The sequence below is a fragment of the Cupressus sempervirens genome, chromosome 11 (assembly GCF_028749045.1).
Source record: "Cupressus sempervirens isolate cs-2001-9-10 chromosome 11, ASM2874904v1, whole genome shotgun sequence".
NCBI lineage: Eukaryota > Viridiplantae > Streptophyta > Pinopsida > Cupressales > Cupressaceae > Cupressus > Cupressus sempervirens.
Window position 1 is genome coordinate 233,800,402 of NC_143128.1, and position 25,818 is coordinate 233,826,219.

The 25,818-nt window shown below is 39.9% G+C and overlaps 1 protein-coding gene across 4 annotated transcripts in view; it reads left to right on the forward strand.

The window, feature by feature from the left end:
- The first annotated feature begins 579 nt into the window (after positions 1–579).
- CNGC15 (cyclic nucleotide-gated channel 15) overlaps positions 580–25,818 on the forward strand; it is a 116,252-nt gene continuing 91,013 nt past the window's right edge. For 2 of the 4 annotated variants that reach the window (XM_089809072.1, XM_089809074.1), the window contains exons 1-8: positions 580–927; positions 1,271–1,486; positions 1,630–1,745; positions 1,925–2,010; positions 2,095–2,202; positions 2,397–2,462; positions 2,759–2,878; positions 3,124–3,601. In XM_089809072.1, coding sequence (XP_089665198.1) covers positions 3,573–3,601 — 29 coding nt within the window. In that variant the 5' untranslated portion in view covers positions 580–927; positions 1,271–1,486; positions 1,630–1,745; ... (3 more) ...; positions 2,759–2,878; positions 3,124–3,572. The remainder of the gene's footprint in view (positions 928–1,270; positions 1,487–1,629; positions 1,746–1,924; positions 2,011–2,094; positions 2,203–2,396; positions 2,463–2,758; positions 2,879–3,123; positions 3,602–25,818) is intronic. The other 2 variants (XM_089809073.1, XM_089809075.1) reach the window with 1 other exon arrangement.

The following is a 25,818-nucleotide window of genomic DNA, read 5'->3' on the forward strand; positions in this document are numbered from 1 at the left end:
AAAATCAATTTTACAACAATAAAATTTCCTTAAAAGCACAATCTTTACAAATTCTAATCTAATTCTAAACCCTATTTTTATAAAAACGTAATAAATACATTTAAAACATCTAATATAATCATATTCCATATCAAACAAAAAAGTTGCTAATATTAATTATATTATTGATATAATATCCTTCTTCCTAACCTGTGATTTATTTACTACCCAAAGAAAATTATATATATAAACATTATATCTTTACAAGAAAATTCCAAACCTACGTTGTCTCACAAAGCCGTATTTAAGAGCTACAATATTTTAAAACCTGGGAGTAAAATAACTGTTATAAAACCTTACAAAAACTATTTGGGATTAAAAGTAAATAAATAAATCCTTTCACTAAACTAAGGAATCTCATAATTGCTACACCGAATAGGAGTTGAAAACGGAAAACTAATTCATTTTATATTCCAAGAATAAATTCCGGTCTTAAACCTCGTTGAAGTCATTTATGAGACAGAAAATTTCCCGTCACAAGTCGGGAAGTTCTCCGTCGAGATCACAGACATAATTGTACCTACTGGAAGCTGTATCCTTATGTACCGTTGAGCTTAAGTGGGAACCACGGGAGAATGGCAATGACAATAACTGTATTTTCAAAGTTGACAGCAAAACTTCACTATTATATTCAATTCAAGTGCCGGAACTCAATAAAATGCGAATCATTATGCACGGATCGTGTGTTTTTCCAGTAAACAGTTGGATCCTGGACGGCGAGACTTTCCGAATGAGGTGAATTTAGCCCAAAACGATAAGGTAGGCTGCTTTTTTCATTCGTCCGGAAGAGGCGCATGAAAATGCACGGGTTGATATTTTGCTGCCGTATAACTTGGATAGCGGAGGTCAGAGCTTTCAAATGATGCGATTTGAGCTTAAAATGAACTGGTAAGCTGATTTATTTAGGAAAAATTCAAAATGAAAGTGAAAATGCACTGGTGCGAGTAGTGATTGTTTAAGATTCAGAATCATGTGTATAAGAGCTTTTGAGTAATATAAACAGTGACAAAACGGGATAGGAATGGTATTTTATTGTTTTGTTTCCTCAGATCGCAATATATATGATTTTCAAAAAGTAGCATAGATGAAGTTTTGACAGGTAAGGTTAGTATGCTGAATACATCAGCAGTTTTGATGTAGCTCTTTGCTATTTCCTATCAGGTCTTTGTTGGTCGATATCGGATGAATTCTATTTTTACCATAATCAGTGACAACTTTGTTCTATATACAGTGAAATAGGAGAGCATTGGAAGAATGTAAATACTGCTGAAATTGAAGAATTCGGTTGCTGTGGATTTAAATTTGAAAATTTCGATTCCTGGATTTTTTAGAAGACATTACTATTGCTAAACGTTTCACAGAAGAGTTGAGCATTGGTTGCTAGAGATTTGAATTGCGGAGTAGAGGGAGAGCTCTCGAATATTGTAGTCAACGCCTTAATCAAAAGGTAAGCCGATTTGCATTTTAAGGCTTCACTGTTTCTAAAACGTCATAAAGATTGGTGAAATTCGAGAGGTACACGAACCGGCGATCAGTGTTAAATTTCTTACAGTATTATTCTGAAAAAAAATGTTCATCATTTGTTTACAGTTCAAATGTAACGAGCGAAGAAAGGTAAAAAGACGGTGAAAATGCGATAGATAAAGATTTGTACAGTGGAACCAAATGGACTTTGTAATACAATATATGTTACCAAGAACACAAAGGTAAGTTCTTATTTTTATAATATTTAAAGAATTTCTCAAGCTTCAAAAAGACGTAAAGTTTACAAAAAAAATCCACAGAGTAATTTTTAAACTATTAGAATTCGGATTCGTCTGTTCTATAGCTTTCGTTTCTTTTAAATATTGCATAAAACTGAAAATTTCTTGAGATTGTTGTGAAGATGCGGTGGAGAAGCTTTCACTGTAAAAGTTCTGGATTGAAGGCGAAAAACTTTATTCTAGCGTAAAATTTCCCAAAAACGAATAGGCAAGTTTGATTTTTCCGACCTTTTGAACGGCGGAAGTGTTAACTAGCGTAATCTTTGAAATTTTACGTTTACGTTGTTAACAGTATTGAACAAAACGCTCGACAGCATGAAAAGAATCTCCTGTTAGCGAAGATTTCTTATGGGAAGCCCGTGTACATTCTGATGTTGTAGATTTGGACAATTTTGAACAGGTAAGCTGTTTCATTAGTTTATTTTTCCAGAGTTTCGATTCAGTGTCTTTTCAAGATGCATAATTTTAGCCAAATATGCACTAATATAATCTTCTCGGAGAAAGATTCGATATTATTTTCGTCTGCATATAAAAAATGCCAGCGCTCGACAGCTTTTATATTTATTTTGTTTTAAAATGATATTCACATTGCAGAGGCGTTGATAACAAGAAAATTTGGATGCATATAATTTGGAGCTTTGAATACCACAATATCCCCAGGTATTTCTTATTATTTCTAAGATTTATAACGATTTAGATCTCTATCTTTAGAAGTTAGTTAAGAATTTGACATTTGTTGTTTTCCTCCAATGGAAAAAAAGTTAAAATCTTCAGGTCGGGTCGGGTTAATAAGTGGAATTTTGCACGATTAGGGTTTTGAATGAAAAATTGTAGGTGTTTACAATGCAAAGATTTGAATGACGCAAGTATTCCTGAATGGGAAGATATGTATAATTCAGGAAGGATATTGAACAATTTAGTTTCCCTGAGTAAAATTACCTCGTCTCTGAATGCAGAGTATGCTATGGTGCAATCATTCTGATGGTTGAAAATGATCTGCTGGAATTTTTGAGTGGACCAGCAGCTACTTGTCATAAAATACGTCAGTTTGCTGAGAAATGGCGCCAATTTTCTTGGTACAGAGTTTCTTAAATGCACAAAACTTTGGTCAGGATTGGTGATATGAATTGTGCATTAAAAATATTTAAATTTTTATATAGACAAAATGTCCTTCCCAGAATCCGTTTACAAATAGAATTTATTTTTTTATAAATCAGAATTCGAGCTTTCTGTACTGCAGGGCTTCCTTCTCTCGCAAATTAAAATAATGCATGGAACCTGATATTTTTAACGTTGAAAGAACTGAATTGTTTCTGTGCAGCGCTTGAGAACTGCATAGAGAAAAATTGTTGCGTACAATATTGGTCCTATTCAGCTCTCAATGTTTGGGGGATTGCAGAAAACTGATTATTCGGCTTCTGGGAAGAGGACGATTCTATATATGTTTGGGTCTAAAATACAATACCAAAAAGAATTTGTTTTGGACCTCAGAATGACATAATTTTTCCGCAAACCATTTCTGGGCAGTACAGTTTTGGAACGGTAACAATGAAGAATTTAGTATATGTTATTTTTGCCAAAGGTTTGGATTCATGAGGTTTGAGGCTACAGTGTTTGAGGCAATCTTGAGATATTGATTGGGAAGAACATCCAGAATTGAGCATTTGCTTGAATTCAAGAGAACAACAGCTTATAGTGCCAAACAATCATTTTGGTAATCATTATTGATATTTCTTTATAAAGGCTCTGTGGTAGGAAGTCTGAAGCGCCATGGCAAATGGCAACTGCAAAGTTGTCAGGTAATTTTCTTTTTCTATTCCCATTTGCACTAATTTGGTACATAAAATTACTTTAAGAATTAAATTGCTTTGTTTAAAATATTTTCATTTATCAGTTTAAAGTTCGGGGTTAACGAAACACAATCATGAAATTCGTTGCTCATAAATCTTTAATTTATAATGTCGTTAAGCCACGGTTATATTCATCTTCTATTCTGTTCTTCTGATAAAGTTCATTCGCTGAAACATTCAGTTTAAAAGAAATGGTAACCAAGCAATAATGGTTGAAATTTTCCATAGAATCTCTGTCTGATTGAAAATATGACATTCAGTGTGCACTCTCTAGAATTAAAGGATAGGATTTTGAGAGAGTATAAGTGTAATAAATTCAAAGAAAATGACTACCCAAATTACTGGTCTCTGTTTATATGTAAGTTTCTTCTTCAATAATGTGTCTTCTAATTTTCTGTAGCATCAGACCTGGTCGATTCATAATGATGGGTACATGAATTTTACATTGAGCCATGTCCAGATTCACAATCAAAATATGATCCAAAATGGGCACAATGAGTTAACACATGAACATAAAATCATGATTTGTGCGTTCACATCGATTGCTCTAATACAAAATAAGGGCCTATGCGTGCTTTGAGATAACTTAAAATGCCAGATTCAAGAATTTTAAGAGAACTTTAAAGCAACTGAATGCTCATCCCTCCATAGTTACATAAAGATAAATTTAATAGGATCTTGAATGGATATAATAGTGTAATATTTTATGCATACTAACAGATGTCTGGATTACCTCTACAAGAGATTTAGAGAGTGCGATATGGACTTTCTGAAGTTATTTGATATTTCATCTAAAGTTTACATGTTGGCCTAGTTTTATTGGTACGTTACTTGTGGCTATAACTGTTTAGACAGTCATTATACCCCTTTTCTCTTCCATAAAAGGGAATCACATTATTCAAGTGGAACTCTCAATATTCATTCTGAATAATTTTATTTTATAAATTATCTATGGCCAAATTGCACCGATCTTTCTACATATCTACAATTTGTTGCAAAAAATGGCAGTAATTCTCACCAAAAAATTCATTCGTTTAGCAAAGTATTCTTATTTAAATTTGGCATCCATTTGGTCATCCTAGAGTTGTCTTGTACTTTAACTTCTGAATAAATTTCTGAATCAGACTCTGATTGATCCAGATGGCTCAAACTTCAGATGCCCTTTGATAATCTTCAAAGCATTCTTCTGTGTCTCTGATATGTCTGAATACGGAGGAAGCTCTCTCAAATTTTAGTTGATTTGATAACTTTGTGCTCAATGAATTCAGGAGATGGACTGGTATAGCATGCATGAGATGGATTGCATAGTCAATACAACTTGTTATGGAAGCTCTCATTGAGAGAGTTTTCTAAAGTAATTAGGTTTCAGGTATCAAAATTTTAAGGATTTTATTTCATACATGAGATGGAATTCAACCATTGGTTCACACTCACATATTTTATTTGAATTCTCTCATATGTGAGACAAAAGGCAACAGTATTTTGGGCATTATCTTTATCTACATGAAGGTTTGCAGTTTGACCTTTCTATCTGCAAGCAAAAGTAGTGTATTTTAGTGCATCTTTATTTCTCTATTTCGGATTGATTTGAACTTTGGGAGATTCCCCAAGGAGAAGATAACTTAATCAGCCTGTTGTTCTAAGGCCACTGTCATTCTTAAGAGGGGATTTTGGAAATTGTAATCCTGACTTGCAGCTCACTTTTATGGTTTCCATTATTACCAACATGTGGTACACATTTGGGATACTTTTTCTCTTTTATTTTGGTACCATGTACCAGTATAGGGCCTAAATGTGATGGTTATACTACTCTACTTTAAGTGGCCTATATGTGTAAGGTTAACATTATATTAAATTGGGCTCTATTTATTGGCCGGTTGTGTGCGAATGGGACTTCTTTGGTCCCTGTGGGTGCTTGGATTTCACCCCTTGCAAATGATATTGTGGTCAATGACAATCCCACATGGTTGTGAATGTGTTCTGGCTATGGTTTCTTCGGGTCGACTTTGTTGGGCGAGGGGTGGATTTGGGCTTCTATTCAAAGGCCTTTCTACCTTTTACAACAACTCCATCGTGGTTTCTGCTTGGTTGCCAAAGGGTCTTTGGGCTTTACAACCCTTTCTTCATCATATCTTTATGGTTTCTATGAAGGTTTCCTCCTAAGATTTTTGGTAGGGCAGGGGCTTGGCTACCCCTATGTTTATGATGGATTTGTGCACGATCCAATCCTGTGAATGAATCTTTAATTGTAATGTGGTCAAATCTTTTGGGCATTCTTTTTAAGGTAAGCTCCCGCTGCTAGGTTTGTTGTTTCTGGGTGTTTCCATTCACATACACCCAATACTTTTGGTGGTCTTCTTTTAAGAATGTGCCACATCCTCTAACTTGTCTCTGTGGATGCTACCACTGCTCAACTATTGGCTTGCCATGATATGACCAATGGCCATCTTTCTTGGTCTGAGACACATTTAGGGTATGAGCCCTACTTTCAGCAAGGTGTTTTTGTATCTACTTCATATGCATGTTGATTTTGGAAGTTTTTCTTATACCTGAGTCTGCCCTTTTTGTAATGCAACTACTACTGCTATGTTGTTGATGGTTGGGCTTGATGGAGAGAGATCTTGGTTGCGTCTCTTTGTTACCTGGAAAGAAGAATTTGTGAGGTCTTGGCGCTTGAAGAGGATGAATGCTCCTCCTAACCGGGCACTTCATTTTGTTCACAATCCGGTTCCTTTATCTCCTTCATGTGATTTGGTTTTGCATTCAGCTTGTGAGCGTTGTTTGGTGTGAGTTTGGGTTTCCTCCCATTCTATTGATAATGGCGTTTTAATCTATGCTCCTTTAGTAGTGGTGTGGAAGGTGGAATTTCAGTATAAGGTTGTGACTTTTTCTATTCTATGAAGACTCTACTTGATGTTTCCTTTGTTGTTGTTGCGATGCCCTCACTAGGAGTTGAGGTTGTAGTGGACTTTCTTGTGGAAAGACTTTTTCACATCTATAAGTTCTACAGTCTTGGAGTTGCATTTTGAAGGATCTTTGTGGTCCTAGTTGTGGGATTCTTGTTGGATAACCTCCTTGACCTAGGGGAGTGTCTAAAGTGCTTTCTCAGATGTAGTACTTTGTTTATAGTGTTATGATTGTTGCTTCTATTTAGTGATGGTTGGACTCCCATAGTGTGCCAAAGATTCTTTGTCCCTCTTTGAGGAGAGAGATTTCAACATGTGCAAGGAGGCTGGCCTCATGCCTCTTGGAGGTGTTTTGTTCGCACTCTATTCATCTCATGAGGATTTCTTTGTTACTTTGACGACCCCATGATCTATAATTGGTTTACTGTTGTAGGGTGTGTTGGCCTTATGGTTGTTGTCAATCATGTGGAGGACTATTCCTTTCAGTGATTATGGTGAAGAGATTAATCTCAAGCATGATCTTTTGGGTAGTTCCTGGAGCTAAGTTTTTCTATGATGCTTCCTTTGGCTTTTGGTGTTTTTTTATTTCATTTTTACTATCCATCTTTGCCAATGTGCCTTTCTTTTTTGTGGTGGCTAGTTACTTGTTAGTTTTCAAGGGCACAACTTAGTTTTTGGTTATGTTTAAGTCCGGCTAGGTGTGTCATGGGGTTATTGCAGTAGTATCAAATCTAGTGATTATGCCAGCTTGTCAGATAGTGGATGCAAGCATAGACCAGAAGGAGGTACCATTTTGTTGACATAGTGGGAGAACCACAAGATCCTACGGCCTAAGTTGTGGAATTGTTAAGGAAGCTAACCAGAAGCCAAGTGCAGTTCAATGACATCATGGTCAGAGGGGAAGAATGACAACAACTCATGGAGGAGATGTCACAAAGATTGGCAGAAGGGAAGACAAATGGAGAACAAAAATGGGCATGATGATAATCTTATCACAGGGAGAGCAAACCCTCAACATTCACGCTTTAGAGTTTAGACCATCGATGCCAACACTTTCATTGGGAACCAAAGCACCTCATAGAACCCACTTTCTAGGTAATGCAAGAGCATCTAAGACAAGATTGAAGGAATGCAAATCTCAAAGGAGATATATCCTTTAGGGATTATGTTGATCTGTAAATTAGATACTCGGATGGCATTAGTCGTGGCCACTACAATGATGACCTCAAATGAAAGATAGGCAAGGTAAATCTAGCATCCTTTGATGGATATACATCAACATATTTGTATGGGCATGACTACAGAAGGTAGATACATATTTCTAGCTTAATTTGATGCTTGGAGATGAGGCAATCAAATTTGTTGTGCTTCACTTGGAAGGAATCTTTGACGAATGGTGGCATCATGGAATGGTCACCCTCGGCCATATCCAAGAAATGTCATATGCCAAATTCACAAAGAGGTTTATAGAACACTTTGATAGGAAGGATCCAAAACTCAATTTTAAGGAGTAGGCACAATTAAAGCAATCTGAATTAGCTATAGATATCTAGGAGAGGTGATTGATTAATTTGTGCATGGCTAGGTTGATGGAGCCTCTCAAAGGTTGGGTAAAAGAGTTCAATCCCAACATGTTCACCAAAGTAGTTAAAAAGGTACACAGTGTGGTGGCATCCTCTTCATCTTCTACAAGTTATGCACACCCCAAGCCACCCCTCACTCCAAAGGAAAAAGGACATCGAATCCCATCCAAAGAAGCCATTGATGGATGAGGCCACAAGACAAGAGCTCTGGAGGAGAAAAAACTGTTTCACTTGTAGGGAACTATGGGAACCAGGGCACTGATGGTTAGGCAAGGGGAAAATTTGTTGCATTGAGGTGATGTCCGATTACAAGGAGGAGCATGAGGAAACTCATCCACCAAAAGGGGAGAATGAAGGAGATGGTCAATAAGACTCAAAGGGGGCTAACCTAAACCGTGTGGAGAGGATTTCCACACTAGTACGGTGAGGAGGTCCCATCATGGCACTTGCCAGTACTTTGAGTTACAATATACTTTGGGTACAGGATACACTCCAAGGGCAGCATGTGGTGGTCGTGCTTGATAGTGGGACCACACTTAACATTAACTCACCACTTGTTAATCAAAGGGGTTGTGTATGGAGGAACACGAAGAGTTCAAAGTCAAGATAGTGGGAGGAAATCTCTTGTCTTGTACTCATTTGGTTGCACAATTGAGCATCACAATGGGAAACTACATAGTAGCAAATGACTTCTTTGTAGTAGATATGGATGACACATACATTATTTGGGCATCTAAGGGATAAAGAACTTTGATGAGTACACACAAAACTTAAAGAGGATGGAGCTCTCCTTCAAGGTGGATGGCAAAAAGGTAGTGTTGAGGGGGATGCCGAATGGTGGCCTAAAGGAAATCTTGGCTTGACAAGTGGAGGTAATCTTCAGACATGATGATATTGTCTAGGCGACACACTATCTGGTCTCAACAAAACCTATACATGGGAAAAAACTTACTACAAAGATGAGGAGCTTCAAGCAATATTGGATGAACACAACTTGGTCTTCATTGATATTCCACCAGGCACACCCCACATCGAGTTTTTGAGCATACCATCAAGTTGGAAGAAGGGGCCAAGCTTGTTATCACCATGGCCTACTGCCATCCTAAGAAGTTAAAGGATGAGATTGAAAAGATGACCCAAAAAATCCTCAACAAGGATGGATCAGGCCTAGCTCTAGTCCCTTTGCATATTTGGTAGTGCTAGTAAAGGAGGATGGATCCCTCAAAATATGTGTGGACTATTGTGTGTTGAAAAAAAAAACTATAAAAAATAGATACCCCATCCCTAGGATTGACAAGTTGTTGGATGAATTGCATGACAGTGTATTTCTCCTAAATAGATTTCCGCTCCAGCTACCATTAGATCCGCATGAGGGAAGAAGATGTGGAGAAGACAACCTTTTGTTGCCATTAGGACACTAGAGTTCTTGGTCATGCCATTTGGGTTGACGAATACTCCAACTATCTTCCACTTCTGCACAAACCACATCTTTAAAAAACAACTATGCAAGTTTTTGTTGGCATTCTTTGATGACATTCTCATCTACGTCAAAACATGGGAGGAACATTTGAGACATTTGGCTGAAGTATTAGGGACATGGAGTCACAATCATTGTTTGCCAAGAGGTCCAAATGTGAGTTTGGGATGATTGAGGTATTGTACATTGGGTCATGCCATTAGCGCCCGAGGGGTATAGGTTCACCAAGAGAAGATTTAAGCAATTCTAGAATGGCTGCATCTCAAGACTTTCTCACAACTTTATGGATTGTTCATATTGTGCAGTTATTACAGAAGATTAGTGAAGAGATTTTTATAGCTCGGAGCACCACTGATAGATCTGATGAAGAAAGGTTGTTTCCACTGGGATGAGCAGGTGCAACATGCCTTTGACAAGTTGAAGGAAGTCATAAGTACTTCTTCGGTTCTGGCACTACAAATCTTCACTCACCCCTTCATCTTGGAGTACGACGCATTGGGAGAAGGTATTAGAGCAGTATGAATGCAAGACCATCACTTCATTGCATTTGAGATTCAAAATCTCTCGGGAACGTTGTGAATGTACTCCATTTATGACAAGGTGATGCTTGCCATCATGCATGCATTAGCAAAGTTTTGGCTGTACCTTGAAGCAAAATTTGTTGTGTGGGCCGACCGCAATAGTTTGAATTATTTCTTGGAGCAGAAGGATTTGAATCAGTGGCGACAAAAATGGGTGAGCAAAACCCAAGCATATGATTTCGATATTGAGTATGTGAAGGGAAAGAATAATGTGGCAGTCGATGCATTGTCAAGAAGACTTGCCATCTGTTTTCTATCATAGATTACAGCCGATTGGAAGGCACATTTTTTGGTTGAATACTCCAAGAATACATCTATGTGTCAGTTAATGGATGGTCAAGTGCAAGATAATAGGTACAAGGTGGTTGACATCATTTACTACAGATGTAAAATCAATTTGGTACCCAAGTCCAAGGCAAAGGAAAAAGTTCTCAAAGAAATTCACTACTCACCTTTGGCTAAACACCCAAGATGCCTAAAGACCTACGAACAAATTTGGGAAAGGTTCTCTTGGAAGGGCCTTAAGAATGATGTACTATAGTACGTACAAGACTATTCCACTTGCTAGAAAAAAAATCTGAGCACAAGTTACCGACGAGACTACTTCATTCATTTCCAATGCCTAACAAAAAGTGGGAAAACATCTCGATGAATTTTGTCATAGGGCTTCCTAAAGTACAAGCGAGAGATTGCATTATTTTTTGTGGTTGATCCATTAACCAAATATGCATGCTTCTTTCTCATTCACACAAGATATCAAGCAACTCAAGTGGTTGAGTTGTTTTTTGGGAGGTGCTTCGACTGCATGGCCTTTCACAAAACATAGCTAATGATAAGGATAGTTGTTTCCTCAATACTTTTTTGATGGAGTTATTTCAGTTGGTAGGGACGGAGTTGTCACCGAGTACAAGATACCACCCGTAGATGGATGGTTGGACGAGTATTGTAATGGTTGGAGGGTTACTTGAGGAACTATGTTTCCCTGAGTTTTCAGGACGGGGACGGCAAGGGACAACAGGACATGTTTCCGGGATGGCAAACTTTTTTGCCGATTTGGGGAATGGGGTGAGACGAAAAATGGGGACGGCTATATAACAATAGGGAAAATTAAAATATATAGAGAAAATTAAAATATTTATATGAAAACATGGATAAAACATGTACATATACATAATATAACCTTAAAATATAAGAATCAGCATAATTCATATGCCAAGTTTGTGTTAATTTGAGAGGCAAGGTCTAATTTGTTCTAGAAGTCAAACCCCCAAGTGTCCCCAAGTCTCTAAGACATTTTTGGGATGGGGACGGCTGAAAATACACCAAGGACACATCCCCAGGTAACACTATTGAGGAACTAAGTTTTGGCACATCAAAAAGTGTGGTTCCATTGGTTGCACATTGGGAACATTGTTACAAGTAGAACACTACCTATTACATGTAAATAGGTATATCTCCCTTCAAAGCACCTTATGATTATGAGCCTTCACTGGTTGTGGATCTAGCAATAGGTGACAATTGTGAACTAAGAGCCCAAGGATTGGCTATAAGAAAGTTTGGATATCCTGAGGGTTCTTAAGGACAACCTATAGAAGGCTTAGAATTAACAGAAGATGTACATTAATTGGCATAGGATTAAAGTGGTGTTTTGAGGTAGGGGATTTGGTTTATGTCTTCCTATAGCGATTTAAACAATTTTTCCTAAAGAAAAGTGGTATTGGATGTTTACCGTATGGGGTAAATAGATTAATGCACTCAGACAATAGATAAGAACAACAATACTCCTTTTATTATTTGCATATGCCAAAGACATTACATTATGCTTCTGCTACTCCTTACAATGATCCCAAAGGGTGTATATATACTTCCCTAAGAACCTTCCTGAAGGGTCGTCGGCTACATAACAAGAACCTTCTCGAAGGGCCCGTTGGCTACACAATATTTACCGATGACATACATCCCGTCGGCTACACAATATTTACCGACGACATCATCCCCCCAAAAAGAAAAGTCGTCTCCAGATGACAACACAAAAAAACTCAAAATAACTAATTACATTAAACATCATGAACTAGAAGGCTGTGTCTCTGACTGTGTAGACTGGCTATGTCGTAGCTGATACACCTGTTTCATCCGGACCTTTAAATTAGCTTTGATCTATCAGTTCTCCTCCACTACCTCCTTCAGCATCAATGTGACCTCGTGGCATTCCGCTTCTTTATGATCATGTGCTTTCCTTGCTGTTTCCTTCTCCTATAGCGCTGCTACAAGTTGCTAATTGGCCTCTTGCTTCCCTCATCTAATTTCCTCGAGTTGTGCTAACAGTGTTGTCCGCTCTGTTTCCCATGCCAATTGCTGGGTGGCAAGTTGGTCGGCCATCTCCTCCCGAGCCTTCTCTGCAGCCTCCCGAGCTTCTTGCCCAACCTCTGCTCTCCGTCTCTCTGTGAGCACCAACTCTGCCAGGAACTTGCTTCTCTCAGCAATGTCATTGAGGCATGAATGGATATCCTTATCCTTATCCTCCATTACAGGTATAGGATGTACCCTCCTCTTTGCTTTTTCTAGTGCCTCTGCACTCTAATCTCTTGCTTCTGGTGATGTAGGGACCTCGACCACCCCACTGTTTGACCAAATTGCCTCTAATTGAAGATCCTCTCGCATAGGAGACTGAATGGAGGGATCTCTAGCAATAGGGGCCAGTAGTCATCGCCTCAGGTACTTACTCGCCCGACTCAGTGAACTAATCTGTTCCATTGCTGGCATCTGGGGTTCTGCTTTCGGCATGCTCAAATCAACATCCTGATTCGCCGCCTCATCCAATAGGGTGTTGGCTATCGTGACTACTGCATCCGTCCCAATCACCTCTAGATGAACCTACTCTTGTGCACCTCCTTGACTAACTCCTCCCTCCGTGGCTGTCGACTCTGCTATAGGAGATGGCTATGGCAAACTTATTGCTATTGACTGAAGTGATCCCTGCTTTGGAGGTACGGGGTCGGTTCTTGAACTGCTGGTTGGGTTTGTGTTCCTATAGGTTGCGTACCTATAGGTGTGTCCGCTAGCGATGCTATCCTCCAGCTTACTGAAGGTTGGGCAGCCGCTAAATGGGAAACTGATCCTGCTACTAGTGCTACTGTTCGTGATCTGGGATTTAGAGTGATTGGGGTCATCACCATTGGATGTCGAAACTGTCCGAAACTTGGGATGTGAACATCTGCCATAGGTTGCACATGCGGAGCTGAAAATGATGGCGTAGCTACTACTGGTGCAACCGTCAACTGCCGTGAAAATTGAAGTGGGGTTGCTGAAATCACCCCAACTTCCTCATCATCGTCCTCCCCATCCTGCTCCACCTCCATATCCTCTAAGTTGTCCTCCTCACAAGATGTATCCTAGCGGCCACTATCCGTGTTACCCGATTCCTCCATTTCCTACCGTACCCTCTTCTGGCCAACGCCTTTCTACCCTCCAGGTGAGTCTAACTGCCTCCATTGCACTATCGGAGGCTTGCCAGGTGCTATCGGACTTGGCTGAATTTCCAACTTGTCTTGGGGTATCGTCCTCGCAGTTGCCTCTAAGAAGAGTCCGATGGCATTGTGCGGCATGTAAAATATTTTATGCTGCAATGTCATAAAATCATCCATGTGTGTGGAAAATAGAGAAGGCTAGTCATAAACCCTCTCATTCATGAGTCCGTTCATCATACTGACCAGCGGAAAGGAGATATCCGACACCTTATTGGACCCTGTAAGTCTACTCTTTATCATGTCCATGAGACACCTCCAATGGCCTTTTTTGATGTCAGATTTCTGCAACCCTCTTCTCTTGGAGGTCTGGGTGAGGGCATCTTTCTGCTACTGTAGCTGATCCAGGCACACTAATTCCACCGGCTTCAATTTCCTCTCCTTGTCAATCTTTTGTGGCTTAATGTCAATTTTCTTGCCTCCTTGTGCCTTTCATGGTATGCCAAATACTCTAGTAAAGTCAGCTGGCCGGAATGAAATCACCACATCGTACCCCAAATATGGAACTAAACTCTTCCGGGAGTGCCTATCATATGCCTCAATCATGGTACGCAATATACCTTTGAAATCTCGGATACAAAAAACTAGCATCCTGATTGCCCACTCAACCTGTGCCTTCTGTATGCTTGCTTTGACAAGGTCGTCATCTGGATTCTCGTTCCACCATTTCGTGCATTCCAACCCATTCGGTCCTTCAAATGCTATGTTTTATGGTGTCAACTGTACATCCAGCTAGTTCTGTACCTTAGCCCTTTGCTTCCCCTTGTCTTTTTTGGTTGGCCGCGCTCCTGAAGGTCCTACTTGTGTATTTTGACTCATGGCTGAATTGTGATCAAGTTTCTTCCTCCAAGCCCTCTTCCCGACTAACTGCATACCTTTGTCAATTTGCTGGATATAATACCGTTAGGTCAGTTACTCCTATACAGCTATCTTCGACAAAAATCCCTCTTGACCTCCGAAGGTGCCAACTCCAGGCCACTTATGTATTTATTATTATTACTTTGTTCTTTGTCTTGTATGGCGTATGACTGTACTGTCACCCTTGCTTCTTTGCTGTATGGATACTATCTCTTCCCTTGTTCAGTCTACAGGTGATCTGAAGAATGAATGACCTAGAATGCCAACTCCAATACAGCCTCAGTGCTTATCTCAAGCTGACAAACTTATACAGCCTCCACACCCTACGAAGATGTTAGTGCCCTACAACCAATGATCTCAACCAGCTATTCTTGGAAGCTTGTCTAACCACCTGACTCAAGATCATGGGATAGAAGTCGTAACTGATGAACATATGCCGCTATAATGACCTTTGTAAACACCCACCTCTAAGCTTTCAAAGATGTGTGCTTGTGCTACCGTACTTGATGCATTTTGTATTGCCGTACCTGAAGGGCTTCCCAATGTACGGATATCCTGTTCTCCACAGACGTTGCTATAGACTGACGGTTACTTCTCTTAAAGAATGTCATACGGTACCTTCAACAAAACTTTATATCTTCGTACGATGCCTCCAGATAACTAAATGCTGCCATACGGTGATTACTGGAGGACTTTATATTTCCTTATGTGTCTGTATGGTGTCTGCCTAGATGAGTTCATGTGTCATACAATGTCTCTTTGGATGACTTTATATCTGTATGGTGCCAAAGCTTACAATGCCTTCATTTGTTGCAAAGGGCCGTACAGTTGATGTTTGTGCCTCCCTTTATGCTTTTCGAATCACCGTTCATGCCGTACAGTGTTACACAAAGTCATACGGTGAAGGCATATGTAATGACCACCGTACGGTGCTTTTCCTTCCTTTTTTTCTTTTTTTGAAACATACACATCTAATTCTCCCTCCGAGTTTCGTCCTTCTCCGATGACGAGGGAATCATTTTGGCATGGTACATCTTTAGCTTTGAATCGTTGACTGCTTCTCGTATTTCTTGTCCATCTAATGTCCACAACTTTATTGCTCCATTATCGCCTACTTCCTGGATTTGATATAGTCCAACCCATTTAACTTTAAACTTGCCTGGTTTGATCTCGTTCCAACTGTCATACTTCAACACCCACTGTCCTGGCTGGAACTTGTTCAGTTTCAGATTTTTATCATGCCATGCTTTGCGCCTATTCTGTGTCACCTCTGTGGCCATTGTGCCAATAGCCGCTTTTCCTTGAGCTTGTTCAGATTATGCAACCTTTCTCTCAGGCTTTCCATATCACCCAACTTATTTTTTAGTGCAATCCTCAGGCTCGGTATCATGAATTCTGCTGGTATGACTACCTCCTATCCAAACATCAACTGTAATGGTGTGTGTCCCGTTGTTACCTTGTACGCCGTGTGATATGCCCAAAGGGCCGAGGGCAGCTTTTTCTCCTAGTCTTCGCCTTCAACCGCACATGACTTGTAGATGATTGCTACCAAGATCTTGTTCGTAGCTTCAGCTTGTCCGTTTGCTCTCGGATAGTACGAGCTTGACAATGAATGATAGATCTTAAATTCAATGGTGAGTAGTCGAATAACATGGTTAACGAAGTGTTCTCCCCTATCACTTGTCGACTATAGTGGAATCCCATACCTGGTAATTATTTGCTCATAAATGAATCTTGCTGTGCTTATCGCTGAGTTATTTGGTAGTGTGCATGCCTCCACCCACTTGGGCAGATACTCTGTCACTACGACAATGTACCAGCACCTAGTTTTGCTCTCCTTCAAAAGTTCGATGAAGTCCAATCCCCATCTTTCAAAAAGTTCCTGCACGTGTGAGGGGTTAAGCAGCATGAAGTCTCTCTTTAGTGGTTTCTTAGCTCTTTGGCAAGTGTCACACCTGATGACCCATTCGCGCACGTCATTGTACACTGTTGGCCACCACAATCCTGCAAGGAGTATCTTTCGTGCAGTTGTGTCTGGTCCCATGTGTCCTCCTGTCAATCCTCCATGTGCTTCCTTTAGTACCCTTGGAATTTTCTCTAGGACGCATCGCCATAGGATCTGATCAGGTCCCATTTTGTATAACAACCCATTGATTAATTGAAACGTTCGGCTCCTCAATACCAACTTCTCTCATTTGGTGGCATGTCACTCAAAAACTGTCCCATCGAAAGGTACTCTCCAATGCTTGTGCACCATTTTGGTAGTACTGCAATCTGAAATAATTGTGCATCAGGGAAATCGTCGTTCACTCCGTCCATGGGTTCTTCTGTTTTGAGACACGACAGATGGTTTGCACTGACATGTTTCTTCCCAGGCCGTACAATGATCTTGAAAGTAAACTCCTACAGCAAAAGTAACCACCGATTGATTCTTCCTTGGATGATAGGTTTGTTTACCAAGTACAATAGAGCTTGATGATCGACATAGAATACGAATGGTGTTGCCAGCAAGTAGTGTCGAAACTTTTGTACTGCACAAACCATGCCCAATGCTTCACGTTCCATTGTACTGTAATTTTTCTCTGCCTTAGATAGTAGTCGACTGGTGAAGTACACTAGGTGATCGAGTCCATGCTTACCTGTTTGTGCCAAAGTTGCGCCTATTACATAGTTGGATGCATCAACGTGAACATGAAATTCCTTGTTCCAATCCGGATATGCCAAGATAGGTGCTATGGCCAAGCGTACCTTCAATCCTTCAAATGATTCATCCTGTTCTTTCTCCCATCTAAATGGTTCTCCTTTGCATGTTAATTTGTCTAGCGGGTATGATACTTTGGCAAAGTTTTTGATGAACCTTCTGTAATAGCCTATGTGTCTGAGGAAAGACTTCACCACCATTACATTCGTGGATGGTTGCATTTCCAATATCACCCTGACTTTGTCTGGATCCGTTTTCAATCCTTCCTTGCAAACTATATGTCCCAACAATTTTCCCTGCAAAACCATGCACTAGCATTTTTTTGGATTTAAAGCTAGTCGTGCCCTCCGACATCTCTCCATGCATTCGCTCAATGCCGTTAGATGTTTGTCCTCAGTGCTGAATACAAACCAATCATCCAAGAATGCCTTGAAGTTGCCAATAGACATCTTGTCGAATATGTGCGGTATGATCCATTGAAATGTAGCCGGCGCATTGCACAGGCTGAATGGCATTCGGTTGTATGTGTACACCCTGTCTTCTACCACAAATGTTGTTTTCAGCTTGTCCTCTTCGGCTATGCAAATTTGATTATACCTCGAAAACCCGTCCATAAATGAGTAAATTTCATATCCGGCTTCCTCCTCCAATATGCTATCTATGAATGGTATCGGGAAGGGATCCTTGATTGTTACTGCATTGAGGCATCCGAGATCAACACATATCCGGATCTGGGTGGTATCCTTCTTCAGGGATATGACTATGGGCAACACCCAGTCATTAGTTTGAACCTTACAAATAATACCAACGTCCAGCATCCTGTTAATTTCTTCTGTAACCCGCACGGCGTAGTTCTTATTCATCCTGTAAGGTTGCTTCCGTACAGGTACTGCACCTTCAACCTGCAGAATGCGGTGAACACACAGCTCCGGCGGAACCCCCTTCAAATCCTTATATGTCCGGGCGAAGACATCTTTGTATTCCAGGAATATTTTAAACACCGCTACTTTTAGTACTAGATCCTAGTTATCTCCCACTAGTATGTTCTTTTGTTCTTCTTCATCTCCCAAATTCGTGGTTTGTACCATGGCTTCATCATATTTTATTTGCGTCCCTTCACTGAATTCATGCGCAGGTGTTTCATCTAATGGTGCGTCTCCCTCTTTTATTTCCTTGAATTCTTTTGGAAATTCGTCTTTGGTGTGCCCTTCCTCTATCATGAGCATGTTGCAACTTCAAAATAGCTTGTAGTCTTCCATCTGCCAATGAAAAAGGCCATTTACCGAGTCCAGGCCATTTACCGAGTCCAGATCATTGTCTGTTGATCCTCCTTCCAACCGTAGGACTCCTTCCTGTTCTGGTTCCATCCATTTCTTTCCTTCATCCTCGTCTTCGAAATCAGATGAGAGAACTTCCTTGCCCACCATTTGTGTGTGCAGATCAATAATGAATTTCTGCCCTTTTCTTTCCAGTGATAATGTATTTTTCTTCTAGTCATGCTTGACGTTCACTTGCACAAGCTATCCACGGCCCAAAATAGCATTGTATCCTCTCCTTAGCAGGATGACGACGAAATCAGTAGGAACAACTATGTTCCAATCATCACTGGTTGTGCCATCAGGATGCCGAGAGGTTTAATGTCGTGTTGGTCTGTTGTTAGCAACTGGAATGTAGGTGGCCACAATGTCAGCGATCCCAACCTCTTCCAAGTGTCCTCCGGTAACACATTCACCCTAGACCCTTCGTCCACAATTGTGTCTGTTAGAACGGTTCCCAGAATTCCCATCTCGATGACCTCCGGATGTCGTCCAGATGTGAGGGCTAGCAGCATCGGGTCCTCGACACGTGCTCCACTTTCTTTCTCCCTTGCTTGTTCTCCTGATAATTTAGCCACTTGAGCAATGTTTGTGAGTGCCCATCGGAGTTGAGGCATTGTGAGCAACAGATCATTTAGCTTGACTGGCACTTCGGTTTGTAATATCTGTTGTATGATGTTTTGTTCCACACAGTTTCTTGCTGAGGTCTCAGTAGTGTCCTTCAAGTGTGCTTTGCCCACCTGCATTGCCTTGTCAATTTCCACCCGTGCTTCCTCTAATCTCTTCTTTTCCTCCGTCAGGTTGGGGTACAATTTTGTTTGCTTTCGTGTGATTGCCAGAACCTCTTCTTCGTCCGGCCTGATGGTGATCAAATTGATTCTTGATTTCGGGCACTTGGCATCTTCATGATCTCCTGGACCGCACCATATGCATAACAACTTCGGTGCGTTTGCTGTTGTATAGTCTTGGGCAAAGTGGCCCCACAAATTGTATGCTCGACATTGTACCATCGGGCGGCCATTCGCATTGTACTGAATTCGGCTGTGGCTCCCATTATTATTGTTGACATTGTTGTTGTTTTGCCCTCATCTATTACTTTTGTACCCTCCCGACGTGGCACACTCATCACTGGTGTTTCCGCTCCCTCTTGACGCGGAAGCCTCCTGGGTCAGGAGCACTTGTTGAGGTCCTCTTGTTTTCATATTGAAGGGGCACTCTTTTGTGGAATGTCCCATGATCTGGTAGATCTCACAGAACTGGTTCTTTAAACAGGATCCCTTCGTGTGACCTTCTGTCTTACATTTCATGCACTAGAGGTCGTTTCCCTTTGTCTCCTTTTGCATGTTCTTAAATTTTTTCATCATTCGGATCATATCCTTCTAGAGGGCTCGGACCTTCTTGCTGCCCTTTTCGTCATCGTGCTCTCTTATTCCAAAGATGCATCATCATCTGACTCAAATAAGCTACTCCTCTTCTTCTTTTTTTTTGCTCACTTTCTAAGTTCATTGCTTGATTGTATGCTTCAGTGTATGACGATGGTGGCACAATCTTCATTTTCTTTCGTAACTTTGGATGTAGTCCTTCAACGAACCATCTCTTTTGTAGCCCATCCACCAGCTTACTTTTCATCTTGTTTATTAAGTCTTTTAATTTTTTGGCATATACTCGAACTGTTTCATTTTTGCCTTGCTTCGTGTTGTATATCTCTGCTACGATCTCATTGTTGTCACGCAGCAGTTGAAATTCGGTGGTAAACTCCTTGACATTGTTCCAATTGGTTAATTTTTGGGGATCCATATCGGCAAACCAATCAATTGCTACCCCCCTTAGGGTTGTCGAAAATTGTCGGACCCATTCATTTGTATCTATTATGTCGTTCGTCCTCCAAATTGTTTCGCATGTTTTACAGCGATTGGATTGGTTATTCCATCACCATCAAACTTTGGCAACTTTTCCTTTGGTCCAGCCATTATTACTTGATTATGTGTAAGGGTGTTGTTCGGCACTCCCACACCGGCGTTGTTCTGCACTCCGACCTCAACGCTTTGTATTTCGACACCAACACTCTGCTCTCTGGTACCAACGCTTTGTATCCCGACACCAACGCTTTGTATTTTGACACCAACGCTCTCCTCTCCGGTACCAACGCTTTGTATTTTGACACCAACGCACTGCTCTCCGGTACCAGCACTTCGTATCTCGGCACCAACGCTTTGTATTCCGGCACCAATGCTCTGCACTCCGACACTAACTTTGTTTCGGGTAGACGTCTTATTCCCAACAGCTGCTTTGTTTGGTGAAGAAGGCTCTTCGTTAAGCGAACTTGTCCATTCGAGAAGTGTATTGCGGACGAAGAGTTCACTCCACGCTCGTGCTCCCTTGGCACTCTGAGCCGTGCAAGTTAATTCTCTTCCATCTGGATTCCCTTCCCTCAGCGAATACAGGTTCAAAAATTTCTCCCTTCTTCCACCAATTCCACCTGCTGTCGAGTTTCCTCCAACAATTCCTCGGTGCTTCGGTGTCCGTCGGTAATCTGCTGAAACCTCCTGCGCTTGGCCTATTGTGCCAAAATTAAATTTTCTTGCGCAGTGCGTATTCCATCTTTTCCTTTTATCTTATTTCGATCCTTGTTAAGCTGATTTGTCATTAGTCTTCATTCCTTCTTTGTTCCAGGTTCATCGGGCAACGACGCCAAATGTTTACCGCGTGGGGTAAATAGATTAATGCACTCAGACAATAGACAAGAACAACAACACTCCTTTTATTATTTGCATATGCCAAAGACATTACATTATGCTTATGTTGCTCCTTACAATGATCCCGGAGGGTGTATATATACTTTCCTAAGAACCTTCCCAAAGGGCTATCGGCTAGGCTACATAACAAGAACCTTCCCGACAATATTTACCAACAACATACATCCCGTCGGCTACACAATATTTACCAACGACATAAATCCTGTCGGCTACACAATATTTACCGACAACATCATCCCCCCCAAAAGAAAAAGTCGTCTCTGAACGACAATTACAAAATATCCGAGACAGATTAACAAAAAAAATACATTAATTGACTAACTACAATAAGATAGATCTGTTTCTATCACACCACTTTCACATTCGTCCCGTGCCTGCACCAACTGGTCTCCACGGTTCATCTGTAGCCTCTGCTAACACAATACTGTCTCCTTAATCAAGCTGACCTTGATAGCCCCCCGTGCTGCTTTCTCTACTTCCAACTCCTAGGTACCCTGAGCCAAGTGTCGTTGTACTGCCATCAACTGAATGATCAGCTCCTCCCAAGCTCTCTATGCATCCACCAAGACAGCCTCATGTCCAACACCTACTTCGAGTGCCTCAAAACATATCACCCCCTCGAAAGGCTTGCTTTGGTGCTCTCTCTACCTCTGGTACATAGACACTCTATGCCTGCAATAGCTCCAGGTCTCATCAACTGGTCACACTTCCCACGATTGATAACCACACCGATTGGGGGTCTAGGAGGCATCGCCCTTGTGGGGTCTTGGGGCAGTGCCCCAAGCGTGCTCCCTGTCGTGATACAAGGCGGGGTCCGCCGCCAAGACCAAATTAGCACTTTGAAAGCCACACAAAACTTCATGGAACACATAACAAATGTTTATCGCATGGGGTAAATAGATTAATACACTCAGATAATAGACAAGAACAACAATACTTCTTTTATTATTCGCATATGCCAAAGACATTACATTATGCTTTTGTTGCTCCTTACAATGATCTCGGAGGGTGTATATATACTTCCCTAAGAACCTTCTCGAAGGGCCTCGGCTACATAACAAGAACCTTCCCGAAGGGCCTGTCGGCTACACAGTATTTACCGATGACATACATCCTATCGGCTGCACAATATTTACCGACGACATTGAGGTCATGCTTCTATGGTCCCTACGAAGTGATTTAGAGGGCGGGTAACTTCCTAAGAACTACAACTTCTCGAGGGAAGTCTAATTCACAATGTCTTTCATTTCTTATGTGTTAAAGAGGAAGTCAGGCAATGTGTCATGATTTCTAAGGAGCTTCCACCCATGGATGAAGAAGGAAGGCTAATATTGGAGCTTGTGGAGATCATTGACGTTAGAGAGAAAAAGCTAAGGTCGCGCACTACTAAGGAGCATCTGGTTTATTGGAGAGATCTATCAATGGAAGATGCCACCTAAGAAGGTGAACAGATCTTGGAGCACCCAAGGTTGCAATTGCTTGAGGGAAAGCAATTCTTGGGCTAGGTGGACTGTTATGTCTTTGATATAATAAAATTAATTTAATATTAATTATGGCCCCAAAACTTAAGTTTTACCAATGCTTTCATATTGTGTTACATTAACATTGTTATTCCTTCTTTCAACATAGTTGTTCATTCTGACATTAAGTGTTCTCGTGTTGTTGACAAATCCATTAAATTTGCAATACCTAGTTGTGCAACCCAAATTATTGCAACTATAACATGTAACAATTGAATTTCCATACCTTGGTCCATTTTGATTAACTTTCAATCTGCAATATCTGGCTGTGTCCAAAGTTATTACATTTGTAGCATATAACACTATTATTTATGACATTGTTCGTTACCAAAGGTCTTCTTGTTGTCATGTTAGATCTCTCATTTGTTCTTCCACTAGATTGCTGCTTAGGTTTCTTTTATTCATGTGATTTATGTCCATTAAGCCAACAATTGAAACAATATCCAGTAAAAGGTTTAGAATCAGCAATATCTTTGCAATCTTTATTCATGTGCCCATATTTGTTGCAAGCATAACAGCTTCCCTTGAATGATTTTCTTTATTCCTTAGGTTCCTTAATTTGATCTGATATCTGATTTGGATCTTGTTCAGGTTTCTACTCAACCAAGTTTTCAGATTCCTTAGAACATTCTCCTTCTATATATCCAATCCCTGCCATATCTCTTTTAGGCTTTCGTAGCATCAATTTTTCATCAAGTTTATCAGTACTTGAGTATAATTTCTCAAGATGCAACTATGTCTCAACAAGCTCACCTTTCACAATGTTACTATACTTTTCAAGTTCCTTGTATTTAAGCTTTGAATCATTAAGTTCAGATTTTATCTTTGTAAGATGAGTATTCGAATCATTACAATCACTAGTTTTACCTTTCAGATATGCTTCAAGTTTGTCTTTCTCTGATTTACTGTCATCTGATAACTTGATCAACTTAAGTGATGTAACTTCAAGTTCATGCTTTAGCGCTCGATTTTCTTTCTTGAGTTTCACAACCAAATCTGATTCCTTGATTTTCTTGGCTAGCTCTTTCCTCTTAGTCCTTGAAACATCAATATGATCCTTCAGCTTCTTAATGTAATCTTGTGCATCCTTGAGTTTAGTCTTCAATCTTTCCTTCTCATCATTTGCTTGATCCAATTCCTGAAGTGCTGCTTCATAGTTGCTTTGCACATCTGCTGAATCCATTGGGATCTTCCTTAAGTTGTTAAACTTCTTCTAAGTAACTAAGCTCTGATACCAATTGTTAGAAATAGAGAATACTGAGAGAGGGGGGTGGTGGGGAATTAATACTCCAATAATTTTAGCCCAAATATATGTTTCAACACTTAACCATATACTTACATAAATCAGTAAACTGAAAAGTAAAGTACACAACACAATGAAACTCATAACACCATGATTTGTTAACTAGGGAAGCCCTAGCCAAGGGAAAACCTCAGCGGGGTTGGTACCCACAAGATAATGTACTAATCTAAAAATACTCTGTTAGGAGTGTTGATCCTGTTAGAAGTATTACAATGGAGCTCACTGCTCATACAATAATATACAATCTATACAAGAGTTATAGATAATATACCGAAGTCGATTGTACCGATCTCTTCAATATTTGATTAGTCCTTTTTGCATCTCATATCTGATTATGCATATACAAAAACTGATCACATCTAACCATCAATACATCGATATACCATCATATATAAAGCTCGCATAACATACACATGGCATTGTTGTTCTTCGCATATCCAAAATGCCTTCTTATATACCCATCTGATTATTCTGTCCAATTAGCCTTCAAGATGAAACATGTTATACACTTACCCAAACATATTATCAAAACTTGCTAACTGGGGGTGTTGGCCCTGCATTTCTTAAGGAAATAGGATCAGTTGTAATACCTTTGTTCAATTTAACATATACTTGATTCGCAACAAATTATTTCACAATAATAACTTTTATTATGAAATGACTGACTTACAAGTATTCCTAGAATACATATATATGATGACAATGTTTTATATAAATTAATATTGCACTCCAATATTGAAAAATATTGAGTTATCAATAATGAGTTAAATTGCTGCAACTTGGATATCACTGCCTTTTATTTCTGTAATTCCAAGTGCAGCAGTTATTAGACATATATACACATTTGTAGGGACATGTCCCATGTAGAATATCTCCGACATGGTACATGTCCTTTCATAACAAACACCAATTCACTCTAATAATATCGGGTGTGGCCTGTTTATATATTGTGTGATCTACATTGTGATCGCTAAGCACAATATCCTTAATGCAATCTAGTCAAGGATATTAACCCGATCACTATGTGTATTCGCACACATCTAATCGAGAATAACATAAGGTGTGATCAATTTATAATGAATCAATAACAGTAACATATTTATAATTTGATCTTATAGAATATGAACTTTCTTGATTAGTAATTATTAGTTATCATTAATAACTATTAATGTGTGTGTGTGTGTGAGTGTGTATGTAAAATTATATATATAAATAAATGTGTATACGTTAATTGTCTAATAATTATTAGTCAAGGGTAATACTAATTAATCAAGATGACAAATCAACCATGGTTTATCTCTGATCAAATCAATCTGTTCGAATCTACAAAATTAACACTCCCTTTTGGCACTTCATTGTAATGGAACTACTATAAAAGGCCAAGGCCTTCTCATTCATATTTCATTAGCATAGAAGATTGGAGGTAGTAAATAGCTAGAAGATTAGAGTAGGATAGCTAAGGGAGAGACATAATGAAGTTGTTGCTATAATGCTTGTTGAAGTAATTGATAATTCATTATGGGTTCTTCATGGTGGATTACTTAATTTTTTCTTTGAAGTGTTGCATAGTTTCCCGAATCTTTCACATGGAGTAGGTTTCTTTTCATCTTGAAGTAGTTTAGTTAAATGGAAGTTGTTGTG